The sequence below is a fragment of the Arvicola amphibius genome, chromosome 7 (genome assembly GCF_903992535.2).
Source record: "Arvicola amphibius chromosome 7, mArvAmp1.2, whole genome shotgun sequence".
In the NCBI taxonomy this organism is placed as follows: Eukaryota; Metazoa; Chordata; class Mammalia; order Rodentia; family Cricetidae; genus Arvicola; species Arvicola amphibius.
Window position 1 is genome coordinate 14,386,519 of NC_052053.1, and position 15,035 is coordinate 14,401,553.

At 46.7% G+C, this 15,035-nt stretch overlaps 1 protein-coding gene across 1 annotated transcript in view; it reads right to left on the reverse strand.

Annotated features, from left to right (window-relative positions):
* Myo3b (myosin IIIB) overlaps positions 1 to 15,035 on the reverse strand; it is a 293,201-nt gene that overhangs the window by 257,513 nt on the left and 20,653 nt on the right. Inside the window, exon 6 of the mRNA XM_038338032.1 lies at positions 6,804 to 6,949. Coding sequence (XP_038193960.1) covers positions 6,804 to 6,949 — 146 coding nt within the window. The remainder of the gene's footprint in view (positions 1 to 6,803; positions 6,950 to 15,035) is intronic.

Consider the following 15,035-nt stretch of genomic DNA (forward strand, 5'->3'; position numbering starts at 1 on the left):
ATCAAAACTTTCTGCCGGTAGGTAGTTTATAAATGCTAAATGACGGCAATTCTCCTGATACTTCTTGCTTTATGAGTGAAGTTTGGATTGTGAAGGTTCATTTCTTAAAAGGCCAATAATGAAGTAACTTGGGCTGCTGAAGAGAAACCAAAACTCCCTGGGGCAAACCCATCCTTACTGTGCCATTAAACACCCACTACCCCCACTCATTACGTTTCAAGAATAAGAGTTTAGTTTTAATTTCTTTTCCTTGTATTTTGTGGCCTTAAGGGAAAATGTCCTGTGGCAATTCTGTAATAGTAAGGTGATTAGTGGTGACTCAGGGATCCCCATTGCCTCTGCACCAGCTCACAGCTGTGCAGCAGGAGAGGACCACTGCCTCTGCATCCCCTCACAGCTGTGCAGAGAGGACCACTACCTCTGCATCCTCTCACAGCTGTGCAGTGAATGAGGACCACTGCCTCTGCACCTTTCACAGCTGTGCAGAGAGGACCACTGCCTCTGCACCTTTCACAGCTGTGCAGTGAATGAGGACCACTGCCTCTGCATCCTCTCACAGCTGTGCAGCAGGAGAGGACCATTATCTCTGCATCCTCTCACAGCTGTGCAGAGAGGACCACTACCTCTGCATCCTCTCACAGCTGTGCAGTGAATGAGGACCACTGCCTCTGCATCTTCTCACAGCTGTGCAGTGAATGAGGACCACTGCCTCTGCATCCTCTCACAGATGTGCAGAGAGGACCACTGCCTCTTCATCCTCTCACAGCTGTGCAGTGAATGAGGACCACTGCCTCTGCACCCTCTTACAGCTGTGCAGTGAATGAGGACCACTGCCTCTGCACCCTCTTACAACTGCGCAGTGAATGAGGACCACTGCCTCTGCACCCCCTCACAGCTGTGCAGTGAATGAGGACCACTGTCTCTGCACCTTTCACAGCTGTGCAGTGAATGAGGACCACTGCCTCTGCGTCCTCTCACAGCTGTGCAGTGAATGAGGACCACTGCCTCTGCATCCTCTCACAGCTGTGCAGTGAATGAGGACCACTGCCTCTGCGTCCTCTCACAGCTGTGCAGAGAGGACCACTGCCTCTGCATCCTCTCACAGCTGTGCAGAGAGGACCACTGCCTCTGCATCCCCTCACAACTGTGCAATAGGTGAGGACCACTGCATCCCATGTCAGAATGATCTAATTTGTGGGTTTAGAAAGTCAGGATCTAAAGGACTTGTAAAGTCTTTTAGCAAAATAAAAAGCCAGCTCCAGGGCTCTTTTGGGACAAGAGCCAATTACAGGCCCCAAGTCTCTGAGGAAAACCTTCAGATAGTCTCACAACTGATTCCAAGGGTGAATTGCCCACCTGGACCACACCACCCACAGTGTTCAAACCATCCAAGAGGACCCAGACCCTGCATTCTCAATGTCTGCTTTCCCTTCCCTTTTTCCCCTTCTGTCCAGGACTCTGCATGCTTCACTTTTAAAAGTGAACGGTAAAAGTTGGGGACAGAAGAAAAGGCACTCCTCAAAGCCAAACCAAGTCTTTTCATTTTTGTACCTCATCCAACTGAGTTTGCAAGAATAAAGTTGAAAGTATCATAAGACAGAAGACGTAGACATTTCTAAATTCTCAGTGGGCTGGGCTCTAAAGCATTTTTGTAATGGTAGCATAGAACTTAGAGAATATTTTCCCACATAAGCATAATGTTCTAACGGAGACTAAGTCCTCAGCCTAGGCTGTAAAACTTTATTTAGCCACAAAAATCTAATAACACGCCCGAAGTAGAAAATGCTGGTTATTATATGGCTTCTTCCTGAATAGATGCTTAAAAATGCTGTTTTCATAAGAAAATGCATTCCAGCTCAGGATGCCAGAAACAGGCTTTGATTTTCCCCAGTACCCAGAGTAAGCTTTCCGGCTGAAGAAATAATAGGAAAAACTAGAAAACAAAGGGCGGCAAGAGGGAAGATGCTGGCTATTCCAGAAATAGCGCTGGCCTGGCAGATACCAGTTTGCTCCAAGCGTGCCGTGAGCAGAAACTTCTGGTTCAAAGACTGCTGCTCTGAAGCATCTCCCTGCTCTTACATAACGCGTCCCAGAGACCTTCCGTCCAAGCTCTTCCATGCTCTAAATTAGTAAGTAAGAGGCAGTTTCAAGGGGAGCTTGACAAGGAGACGGGTTTCTGGGTTGGGGGTCAGAAACTGATGAGTGCTTAGACATGTCCTGCGTGTCCCTGTGATGACACTCTGTCTAGTCCTCAATTCCTTGACTGGCACAATCACTGGTGCTAACAACGTCTGACTTTTAGGTTGCTCCCATCAGCTTAAAATCTGGAATGGGGAAGGGAAGCTACACTTAAGCTTCTTAAAGGCTGAACCTATGCCCTATCTGTCTCTGTGCACTCTGGAGACATTGCCGCTTGGGTAAAATCGGGGAGGGTTTAACATTTCAGTATCCCAGCAAAATATGTGGGCTTTAGAGCTAGGCTCCTCAGATTCCTATAATCTTTTCCCTCCCTAAGTGCAGAGCAGGGACCAGCTGCAGAACCTCTGTGGGCTTTCAGTCACCTGACCCAGTAAAGCACTGGTGACATCATCCACCTCCCAGGGTCACTGTGGGGCTCACATGCAAGCGGGTAAAACACAGAATGATAGGCTCGCCACATAGTTATTAGCAGCACTTGGGAGGTCTCAGCTGCTCAAATTCCTCACCATTTGTCTCTCCTATTTGCTTCTTCTCACCCACTAGCTAAATGTTTGGGGCTTTTGCCTTCAAATTAGTTTCACGGGGAACTCGGTGGCCAGGAAAGCTGGTTAATGCATTGGGCTGAATTGTGACTTGAGACTAGGACCTCAATTAGAAGACCAGGGTCTTCGCAGCTATGGCAATGGCGGCATGACTGTTGCCCTGGAGATGTGTTCATCCTGCACTGGGATCCCGTGCCTCTGGAAGAGATGGAGAGGAAGAAGATGGAAGGCTCAGGTCCTCCAAAAGCCTCCCAGGCAGCTCTGGAGGGAGCACTGCTCTGCCCCGTGCACCTTGGACCTGTGACCTGAAGGACCATGAGAGTGTAAGTTCTGATTGTTCAGACCCATTGAATTTCCGGTAATCTAGTGTGGCAACCCGGGGACACGCAGCCGGTTGGGAACAGCAATTCTGGAACACCTGGATTTAGTGATGGATGTACGAGGCAGAGGCTGTCACATGTTCTCCTCTCCCGAGGGACTGGGTGCTGCAGGCAGAGCTCTCTTCGGGAAAGGCAATCACCAGCCCCGGGATCGGAATGATCAAGCCAGTTTCTACTGGAAGTCTTGGGGGTTTTCTTTTCTTTTCTTTTCTTTTCTTTTCTTTTCTTTTCTTTTTCCTTCTTCCTACAGAGACTAAAGTGGAAGCATGAAGTGCATCTTGAGACACTGAGCAAAGTCACCCTCCGTTGGGCCCCCCAGAAAATAAATGCACAGTGTGGTTCTCGATGCTTGTTCAGTAAACCCACACAGTAGCCCACACAGGTCTCCATTGCCTTTCTGAACCCACCCACAGTGGACAAAGGGGATCATTAACTAGAGACTCAGAGCTAAAGAAAGATGCGTGGTTACCACGAGACCAATATAACTGTACATTTCTCTTAACCCTACTGATTCATGAAATTATGGCTCTGAAACAGATTCCCCTCTAAAGTGAAATATATGTTTCATGGATGTAACTATATTCATATCATAAACATGTAGATATGTATACATACATCTATATAAGCCTTCCAAGCCTTTGGAAATTTAACAGCATCTTCAAGAAAGAGACATGTAAGACTGGAATCTACAGATGCTCGGAGAAATGGTTTCATTCTCTTCCTCTCTTCTAACTCCAGGAAAGAAAAAGAGCAGCAGACAGCGCCAGCAGTCAGGGGGTGACTTTTTTTTTCTGGAGCAGAGGCGTTAGACAAGATGACACATGCTGACAGGTTCAGCAAATAGTGGATGCTGTGCCAATCAGCAGATAATTTCTGTGTGTTTGCCTCGTAGGGAGAACTGTGAGTCACGCTATTTAAAGACAGGTCACGATTGCTGTTTGTCATCCTGTAACGTGAAGGTCGAGAGAGAGGAGAAGGCAGACAACAGACAGAAGCCGCATGGAACCAGATCAAACACATCCACGTAGGGCCTGCTGCATGGCTCCCACAGTGCCCGGGACCTGTGTAATTACTGCCTGGACTGACATCTGAGGCATTCACCTCCCCGGTAATCAGGAGGCCACTAACTCACAAGTCCTTTGTGACTTCTGAAAGCCACTTCTTCCGTGACTCAGCCAAGCTTCGCTTCTCTTCCCCCACTGGGTCTTTTAGTCAGTGTAATTCCAGGAATAAAGTAACTGCACGGAAGAGGCCAGTAGGGAAATCCAAGGAAGGAAGCCATGAGTTTTCTAGATTCCAGGCTATCGTGGCATAGATAACTGCTTGGTTAAAGAAAATTTCAGTACACTGAAAATACATTCAAATGGTGGTGGTGGTGGGGGGGAACTGAAGCCAAATAGAATCAAGGATTTCTGACAATAATGTTATTTGCAGGGAAGGGAGGGAAGGGCGGGGTGCGGGGACCTACTCCCATGAAAAAGGTCAACAATTCAACGGGGTTTTTAAAATATGTAAATGGAAGTTAAGTGAGGTGACACAGAGATGCTCGTTGTCAAGGCTGACAACCTGAGTTCAGCCCTTGGGATCTGACTGATGAAAGTTGTTCTTTGACCTCTTCACACACACACACACACTCTCCCATGCCCTCCCAATAAATAAATAAATAAATAAATAAATAAATAAATAAATAAATAAATAATGTAATTTCCCCATCCTCCATCAAAGAGCTCTTCTGAGGAGACGATACATTTAGCACTCATGTTATACTCATTCAATGAGAACTGTGCAATTCTGATAATTCTTAAAGAAATCACTGGGTGAATATAAATCCATGGCGTTCTCCCAGGGTTTAGGAAGAAACCAGCAACAACAGTTTGAGCAAGGAGGCTGCACTGTGTCCTTTTCTTCCTGCCCGAGATTGTCAAGCCAGACCACAATAGTTGCAACAACAGCAAAAGTTGAGTCCAGATAATTGCACGGAGAATCTGCCGAACTATCTGACAATATCTGATCCTTCATCTGAACAGGAAGAAGGAAGGAGAGAGGCAGGAAGTTTCAGGGAAACAGCCTCAGCCTATGCTGGGGTAAAGACCAACTTCTTCAGCTGCCCTTGTTCTCTGAGCCATTCTGTATCAAGGTAGGGAGAGGGCATTTGGTCATCTCATTCTAGATCTGAAGCCTTCTCCCCAGATGCAAGAGGGTGCTGGAATAGGGGCGATTGGAGAGCAGAGGCTGTAGGCACGGAAATTAGCTAAAAGCTAAGAGCCTGTTGAATCAAATGTGTGTACACTCGTGCACATGCTGACACACATTCACACACCTTCTGAGCTGACTTGAATTTATCAGCTTGGGTGATTTTTTTTTTATAGATTTATTTATTATGTATACAACATTCTGCCTCTATGTATGACCACACAACTGATATGTACACAAATCCATACTTTTTAAAAAGAAAAGAGTAAATACACCCATGTAGATGTTCTCTTATTGAAAGTGTATATATCTCACTAAGCACGCTCTTCGGAAAACTGTGTTGCTCCAGTGAGCAAGCCTTTATAATATACCAAAACGCACAGAGAAATCCTTCCTGGCCTCATTTCTCATTTTCTGACCTGCTACTGCTCCCTGGGCTGCTATTGGCTCCTGCAATCCCCGCATCCCCTTGAACGCTCACCAGACTATTAATTCAAAAGCCAGGAGCTTCCTCTGCTCCACTGGTCACCACCACTTGGCTTTGTTTTTCGGAAAAGGCAAGAAGATCAGCCTGACTTGAGTCAGGATCTGTGGGAGGATTGGTTGTTGGTTTGTTCACATCTGGACTAGGTCTAAAGCGATAATATTATGATGATGAACGCTCGAGAGCTCCATCTGCATATAAATAGACCTAATCAGAAATGCAAATGGAAGTCTCCAGAAATGTGTAAAGGCTGCAGATAGCTGTGCCTTTGTGTGGGTGAGAACAGGTCAACACGCGTATTGTGACTGCGCCCAATGCCCAGAGTCTTCCTTTGAAAGATTATCTATCAGTCTGCACCAGGCTGAGCTGGGTTTCCCATCCTTTGACCTTCCTAACATAGATCAGCTCAGTTTGACTCAGTTCCGTGAAAGAACCACACTTCTTGTAAGGACCACGAGCGAACACAGAAAGTAGAAAATACTCTCGCATCTAAATCACCCCAAAGACTCCTCTGAGAGGACTGTCCCACTAAGCTGGAACTTAGGGGTGAAGAATAAGGTGCAAGGATAATATGATGTTTTTCAAACAGTAGTCACTGCTTATCTGAGTGGATTCAATAATATGTGCTGGGTGTGCCACCGAATTTCCCTAATACCAGAGAAAGTACACTTGAAAAGAAAACCGCAGTGTTTAGACCAACTATATAGTCCTAAACTGCGTCTGTGTTCCTCTCGTGCAAAGCACAAAATGAACTTCTCGGGAAATTTGTCGTACTGGAAGTTGACAACAGTTCCAGGCTCGCACCGTTTCTCAGGGTGTGATCTTGCAGAAACATCCCCTCTTTGTGTCCTCCCAAGTCTGTTGTTCTTTCTCTTCTTTTTGAAAAGGAAACAGATCTCACAATCAGGCTTTTTCAAATTAGGAGAGAAATTGCATACCAACTAGCTTCCCACCGACCGGGTTCACGAGGCACTGATGAGTCAAGAGCGCCATCTGGTGTCCTACCTTGGGATCTTAAAGAGCATTTTCACAGGATGCATTTCAAAGAGGGGAGGGTCTCCATCTCCCAGCTCAATGGCTGTGATGCCCAAAGACCAGACGTCACAACGAGCGTCATAGGACGAGTCATACTGCTGTTCACAAGCAATGACCTACCAGACAAAAGCAAGACACAGCACATCAGCCCGCTGTCACCCCAGATGCGTTAAAACTATAACAAAAACAACTTTGGACTCTGCATTTTTCGCACCATTTTTCTGCACCATTGACTGTGTTAATACCGAATAGTAGCAGTGTTTGCATTCTAGACCCTGTTTATGCATAACTGATTCATCATCTGATATGGTTACTGACTTTTTTCTTTTTCCTTTCGTCTTGAACCAGGGTCTCACTATGTGGCTGAGGCTGGTCTCAAATTCACAAGACGTACCTCTGCGAGTTCCTTCCTTCCATTCTCATGTGACAGTCATGAGTGTTCAGATGCAGGTGGATTTGTTAACTTTTTTTTTAAGTGTTAGTTCCATTCAAAAAACTACTGAGCCTCGGGAGTGTGTGGGGAAGGGACCACTCCCCCCCCCCCCAACAGCCTGGCTTTGTTCCTTTAAAGAAAAGGCTTGATATGCAAATTGCCCCTCCCCACCTGTGGGTAAATTCAACAAAGAGCTGAAGCTCTTAAGAAGGGCTGCTGCAGAATCCTCGGTGAAACACACTAAGCAGGGGGGTCGTTGGAAGACCCCTGCGATTCAAAGTGTAGTTTCCCTTGTATCAACGACGTCTGTACCCTCCTCAAACCTCAACCGCTGTTTGCCGATGCCATTGCATTTCCTGTTCTAACTGGGTAGAATAGCAGCAGGATCAGAAATGACTGCTTCGTTTGGAGAACACAAACCATTAGAAGATTTGGTTTCTATCACAATGTTCCAGGACTGACAGGAAAAAGGCTCATACACAGACTCATGCCGATCACTTGAGAGCAGAAGAAAGGACCACGCGGATGGGGATGAGGGACCCAGTACTCCATTTGACCTTGCAGGCAGGAAGCTGATGTGCCAAGTACCCCACTGGTGAGCACAGGCTGGCCAGGCTGCTCCCCTCGGGCCATCATGTTGTCTTTGGCTTTTACTCAGAAGGAGACAACAGCTACTTGTGAGCAGACAAGGGAGAGGTCTGGTCTATACTCTAGTAGATCCCCTGGCTGCATGCTGAGGGCAGAATCAAGAAAAGAACACATGGCCGGTTACAGAGCTTTTGTAGGCTCCAGCCATAAGGGTGTGAGAAATAGCCAGATTCTGAATGTAATTCTTAAGGTTGAACCAACTGGGATTGTAAGGGAGCTGATAAGAAAAATGGCTCCCGGGTAACTCCCCAGTGTTTGACCTGAGCGTGGACCAGAGAACGGGCTCTCTGAGGTGGAAAGGATGGAGGAAAACCAGGTCCAGGTCTCAGAGTTGAAGTTTTCAAATCTCAGATGTCAGGGAAGTATCCAAAAGGAGATGCTGGTTTTAAACCCTAAGACCCCAAGACCCCCTACTGGACTTCTGGCCCGGATAATCATAAGTCCTTCGGTCTGTATGTGCTACCCCACCCCAATTCATGCATCAGAAATGTAATCCCCAGTGAAACAGTATTAGGAAATGCGGCCTTTGGGGAGGTGCTCAGTCATGAGGCTTGACCTCTTGAACAGATCCGTGACAATATGAGACATGAGAATGGAAGGTTCTCTCACAGAACTCCAGCACCTTCATCTTCACAGTCTCAGACCTTACAGCTGTGAGAGAATAAAGTTTGTTCTCTAGAGATTGCCCTACCTTGGCTGTTTATCACAAAGTAAAGCAGTTTTTTTATAAAAAAAAATGTATGTTGTGGAGCTGAAGAAATGGTTCAATGGTTAAGAGCACTGACTGCTCTTCCAGAGGACCCAGGTTCAAGTCCCGGCACCCACATGATAGCTCACAACTCTCTGAAACTCCAGTTCCAGGGAATCTCACACAGACACACAGGCAGGCAAAACACCGATGTACATTTTTTAAAAAGATAAAATAATACGAACTGTATGTATAAAAGTTGTATGTTACTTTGAGCCCCTATATCTTTATGTTTCCAAAGCAGAAACGGAAAACTAACGTAGCGGCTCTCTTCCACAGCAGGCCACTGGGAAAATGTTCCAAGCTTCCCACCCTCAACTCAACCTGTGCTCTCTCTCCTGCATTCTGTCTCTCTCTCCTGGTCTCCGAACTGGAGACCTCCACCACGCACCTGGCTGCCACCCCTCTGTCGGAACAGAACGTCTTCTCGCAGACTGTCCTGTCATGTGTTCAACACGCTATTTTCAAAGTTCAGATTCCTCTGCATCTGGAGCCAGAGGCTATTCCGATGCCCCCAAACACCCTACTCTCCTACCCCAATCAAGTGAGAGCCTGCAGCATTTACAAGAGGCCCCGGAGAAGGGTCCTGGGCACCTCTCTGGAATGACATTTTGAAAGTGCAGGACAAACATCATTTTAGACCTATCAATCAGCAGACAGCTGGCCAGTTTATTCATGACATTGTGATGGGTCTGTTGAGAGAAAGAAAAATAAGCTCTACCCTTCCCTAAGCAGGGTCTGGGAGCAGTTGGAATATAAAATGGAGCTCTAATAGTTAAATGGCAAGCCATGGCCATTATCAATGAATGTCCTCAGACAGTGTGCACTAGCATGTCTGGTAAGGGATGTGGGCTTGAAAATCTCAGAATACTAGGGAAAGACAGCTGAGAAAGATGATGGGAAAGCAGCTTGCACCAATAGTCTACAGCTTCCAGGAAGACATTCACGCCATCTCAACCAGAACACAAAAGGCAATACCAAAAGCACCCAAGTGTCAAACTGGAGGCATGCTGTCACTTCCCCAGGGTTGCCATAAAATAATGAAAACCGGTTTCAACTTGTCTTCGCAGACAGACACTGTCTTCATAAGCAGAAAAACACCTCTCTGGCAAATTCGTCTCCAGAACTCAGCTCATTCTACCCAAAGCAACTCTTCCACGGACATTTAGAGAAAATCGCACGGATAAAATCATTCACAAACCATTATTTTGTAGCCAGGAGCCAGACAATGTGCTAGGCCCTGAAGAGGGAAAGTCAAACAGCACAGCTTAGTCTTCACAGGCAACCCTGGGGTGGGGTGGGTGCTGTTATCTCCTTTTGTAGCTGCTTACTCAACAAGAGTAAATTTCATGCAGACCTGTAAACCTGAAGTACTTTTTTTTAAAAAAAAAAAAAAAAACACTCTAAGGATGCTTCCCACCTGAAGGTCAGAGCATCTTGTAAATGGATGTCCTATAAATCTAATGCGAGAGTGTCTTTATGGACAGGAGAAAATGCACTGGGGTTCTCAGCATCCTCTGTGTCTCAGATAAAGCTGAGTTAATCAAGCTGTGACTGCCTGGTCTTTGATTCCCTCGCCTGGGGAGATGAGACCTTCAGGAGCAGGACTTCTGGAGCTGAATCTTTGTTAGGACACTCTGATGAAGAGAGTAGCTATGGCGGGCAAAGCACTGTGTTGAACTGAGTTGACCAACTTCGGGAAGTCATACTAGAAATGTGAAGACAGACACGTTGAAGCGAAGTGGACAAGGGTCCAGAGTCCCACAAAGCCCGTCATCTCTCCCCCCCCCACTCCTTTATCACCTCTCTGCCCCACAGTGATGAAGGTGTGCACTTTCTCTGTCACCTCCAGTAGAGACTTGGTGTCTGTGTGAGGAATATGAACGACATAGGAGCGCAGGAAGGGAGTGATAGGCGTGTGTGCAAGAGTTCAAGGGGAAACTGAGGGACTTGGAGTTCCATTTAATGCAGAGATGAGGAGGGACACATCAATGAACAGTGGCATGTTTGACCCTAGGTGACCAGAAGAATGACAGTTTTGTACACAACACTGAAGAAATCCTTTTGCTAGTTCGCAGGGAGTCTGTGTTTATCCTAATTGAATGGAAACAGCCACTTAAGTCTGCAAGATCTCGCTCAGCTTTTCTTCTGCAGTATGGAGATGGAACCAGGGACTCAGGCAAGCTCTGTTCTACTCCTCAGCTGGGTCCCCAGTCCTTGGCTTATTATTGCTATTATTTTTTATTTACATGTGTGCATCTGTGCACGGGTTTGTGTGTATGATTACATGGAGGATGGAAGAAAGCATCAGATACCCTGGGACAGGCGTCACGGGCCATTGTGTGTGGCCCAGCTGCCATGCTGGGAACTAAACCCAGGTCCCCTGTAAGAACAGCAAGTGCTCTTAACCACTGAGCCTTCTTTCCAGGGCTCAGTCCTTGTTTCTTTTTTTCTTTTTTCTTTCTTTCTTTGTTTTTTCTTTTGGTGTGTGTGTGTGTGCAAGTCTCACTATGCAGCCCAGGATGGTCTTGAACTCATAATCCAGGACCTCTCTTGATTTATAGAATGATAGGATTGGTTGGGAGACGAGTCATTTCTGCCGTCCCTTCCAGCTCTAACATTCTCTGACTTCATGATTTCTAAGCAAGCGACCTTGAGATAGTATTTGAAAAGGAGGGGGGTCCACACCCCCGTGCAAATTAGCTGGAGTGCAGTGCAGGCCATTCTGGGGCAGGCACTTACTTGATGGCTGGAACCTTGAAGGGATTTTACCACTGATATTTTGTAGGCGGAATTAAGGTTAGTAGAGGTGCTAACACCTCCGTTAAGGAAGATGAACTTCAGCCACAGCACAACTGTTTGGAGGCTGGTTAATGGAGCGTGTCCAAGGCTCTTCCCTCGAAATACAAACTTAGGGCTCTACTGGTGGTGCTTAGACTCACTATTGCTCATTTTGGGCAGAAGGGAAACGCTAATGCCAGGATTACCAGCAGTATCTATGCACTGGCAGCCTCAGTGCCTAATACCAATAGCTATCCTACACAGAGGTGGCCTTGAGGTTTCCAAATGGCAGTTGTAACCACTTTGGCCTCCAAAACTTTTCTTTCAAGGGGAGACTGGGGACAAGCGGAGGTCTCCACAATGGCGTAGATCACAGAGCACAGGCCAGCAGTCCAGACCATGGAGACAGCTCTTTTTAGTCTACTTCATGGGAATCAGGGTCAGGTTGCAGACTCCGGAAGGCCTCCTGATCACCTCTTCCCACGCTGTGGGATTAGTGTCCTCCCTCTGCGTTTAGGAACTTCTGAAGCTTGGGGGCAGGGCTTCCTTGACTTGATGTCACAGTCACTGGGCCTCACTGTCTCCTTGTCCTTCTCAGGATGATCTGAGTCTATTAAAAGCAGCTGATGATTTTGTCTGTTGCCAGCTTTGGGGTGGAGGGGCACTCTTGGGTCATGTAGGCTCTGGACTCTGGCTAAGAGAGGAAAACGCGGGCCAGCATCTTCATCTTGGTTGGTTCTTGTTTGTTTGTTTGCTTTGCTTTTGTTTGCCTGTTTGTTTTGGGTTTTTGGTTTGGTTTGGTTTGGTTTTTTGAGACAGGGTTTCTCAGAAGCTATGGAGCCAGTCCTAGAACTCGCTCTGTAGACCAGGCTGGCCTCGAACTCACAGAGATCCGCCTGCCTCTGCCTCTCGAGTGCTGGGATTAAAGGCGTGCACCACCACCACCTGGCTTCATCTTGGTTTTAACACCCCTCAGTGAGTGAACTCGACAACATATTTAATCTCTCTCTGCCCTTCTTTCCACACGAATGGGCCGGCCCATTTCTCAAGCACCTTCCTTGAAGTACTGTCAAGGAAAATACTGATTGTCCCACCTTTTCTTTGGCACTGAAAGCTTCTCAGCAGGTAAGTGGGCTGTTGCTGTTGGGTAACTTATTTATTTACTCCTTTGACATCTCTTGCATTTTGTAAGATGACTATAGGAATCGTGAATGATTTTTATAATAAAAATAGCAAGTTCTTCACTTGACCTTTGTCAAAGATTAAAGCATTTGTCTGTGTTTCCTTCTTCTGGAATAGCTACCTTCAGGATTCCTCATCAAGGAAGAACTGGAGGTGATGTCTTGATTATAAAACCAGATTCCCAGGAGATTAATCAAAGAAGGATGCACAAACTCCCATCTGCATCATTTCTACTGTGGGTGCTCTAACCTCCCCGGGGCCACCAGGTCCTGAGCAATGCCCCGTGGCTGCAGCTTCATTTCAGTCCAGACAGACAGTGAAGCTCACTGATGGGGCTCCCAAGAAGTGGGCAAGAGCCTCTTCCAGAAAGACTTGGAACCTTCTTCTCAGAGCCCAAGGGAGCAGCTCTTTTTATCACAAGGTCCTTCTATCTGCAGAGAACACCTGGCCACCCTGAATGTCCAAAGGCAAGAAACAGTCCACTCAGGAGCTCCAGAGTCCAGGAACCTATATTTCTCCAGTAAGATATTTAGCTTAAGCCTTTATCAATAACATCAAGAGCTGCTGGGCTAAACTCTCTTCAATATCACCTTCCGGCAGGTGGTATTATCCAGAGGTCTACTCTCCTAAAAGCCTGCAAATGTTAAAATGCAATAGGTCTTCTCCACTAATATTTCTGAATGTCATTAGAGATTTAATTAGGTTTGCTTTCTGTAGTCTGATTTCTCACCTTGCTAGAATCAATCATGCAGTCCAAAATTATACCAGAGGTCGAGACTAAATTTTCATTCAAGTACACAGGCAAAATGCTGTTATCTCAAGAGCTAAATTCAGCTAATAAGAGGCAAGGCAAATAGACCTACCTAAAGCTGTTGCTCCCCGACTGACCTTGAGCCCCAAAGTGCAGGCAACAGACTGGCAAATAAGATGGGCTGAGAGGCAGGAATGTGAATAGGAGCCTTCATTTTGCTTACACAATCCGTGCAGCACAACTGGTAAAGGTTATCGATCGGAAAGACTGCTAAAGTAGAACATCATCTATGCAATCAGAAATTGCAGCAGTGCATATTCCAGGGGTAAACATTACTTACCAGTTTATGACACAACCACCTTACCTGATTGCTTGCTGAGGTCGTGAGCAAATGAATAGAGTTCCCTCCTCCCTAGAATGAACTATAGCTCAGAGGGAGGATGTGCTAGAGATTTTAGGAGTGCTTTCGGTTTGGTTGGATGACCAGATGAGCAAGAGTAGATGTCCTTGCTGTTCTCTCACAGAGCTTAAGAATGGGACTGAATCCATACTTTACACATCAAGAAATTGCTAGAAATAACTCAGACTGTTCTTTGAACTTCAGAACAGTCTTGAATTTAAATGTGTTATTCAACAAGTCTTCCCCCACCCCCCCCCCCAAAACTTGTAATATTAATTCAAAGCCTTTAGAGAAATCAACTCAGGTTCAAATTTAAAATACACACCACAGGCTTATATAATGTCAACTTCCCACCACAGCTGGTGGGGGGGGGTGGGGAGGTGGGGGGGAGGGTGGGGGGAGGGGTTAGAGGGGGGCTCATTCTAGGTTTGAAGCTAGCATACAACTGGCATTTGCACCTACACTCTCTGAGGCCCTGGGGAGCATGCCACCATTTGTTTCTTAGCTGGTAAATCCCCTTCCTAGAATCAGGGTTGGCACCGCATGCTCCTTTATGAAAGATGAACCAGCACGCTAAATTGTACCTCTGTCCTTAAGACCTTAGGCACCCAATCAGCCTGGAGACCCAGGACATTCCCTGATTCAGCAGCTTCCTTCATGCTGAGAGACACAGAAGGATCTTGGGACTCATCAGAAAAGGAAACTGGGGTCTCCTGTAGGCAGTTAGCTGACTTAACCGAAGTCACATCATTGGTTCAAAGTCAATGTGGGTGCAAAATTCCATGGTGCCCAGTATCACCCAAGTCAGGTACAGTCTAGGCATTCTCATAATGTAAGGAATGCAGAGCCGCCACCAATGACAGTGCATTTTCTATGAGTTGAAGCAAGAAAGAAGCTCTCTCTTCCCTCTGCCTGTTACGGCCCCTCCCACCGAGAGCAAACTGCAGAGAATTCTCCAGTTCGGTACCATTACCCTGGGAGAAGAAACAGGCTCAGAACAGGTAGGCAACCTGCCCAGCATCACACAGTGTGCCGGTGGAAGTGAAGACTGTGTCCTCAACAGGAAGATGCTGAGAGAGAGCATGCCTTTCTCATCCAGGCTGCATTCGGAAATTAGGAAGGAAAGCAAGTCAGAGGAACAGGATGCTCCTGCTGGGGTGTACCCCTGTCCGGCGCAGCGGCCTCTGCTTTGGGTCCTCACCCAGGTTCCTGGCACCCTGGGCCTCATGACACCCTTGGAAACGTCACTATTCCTATCA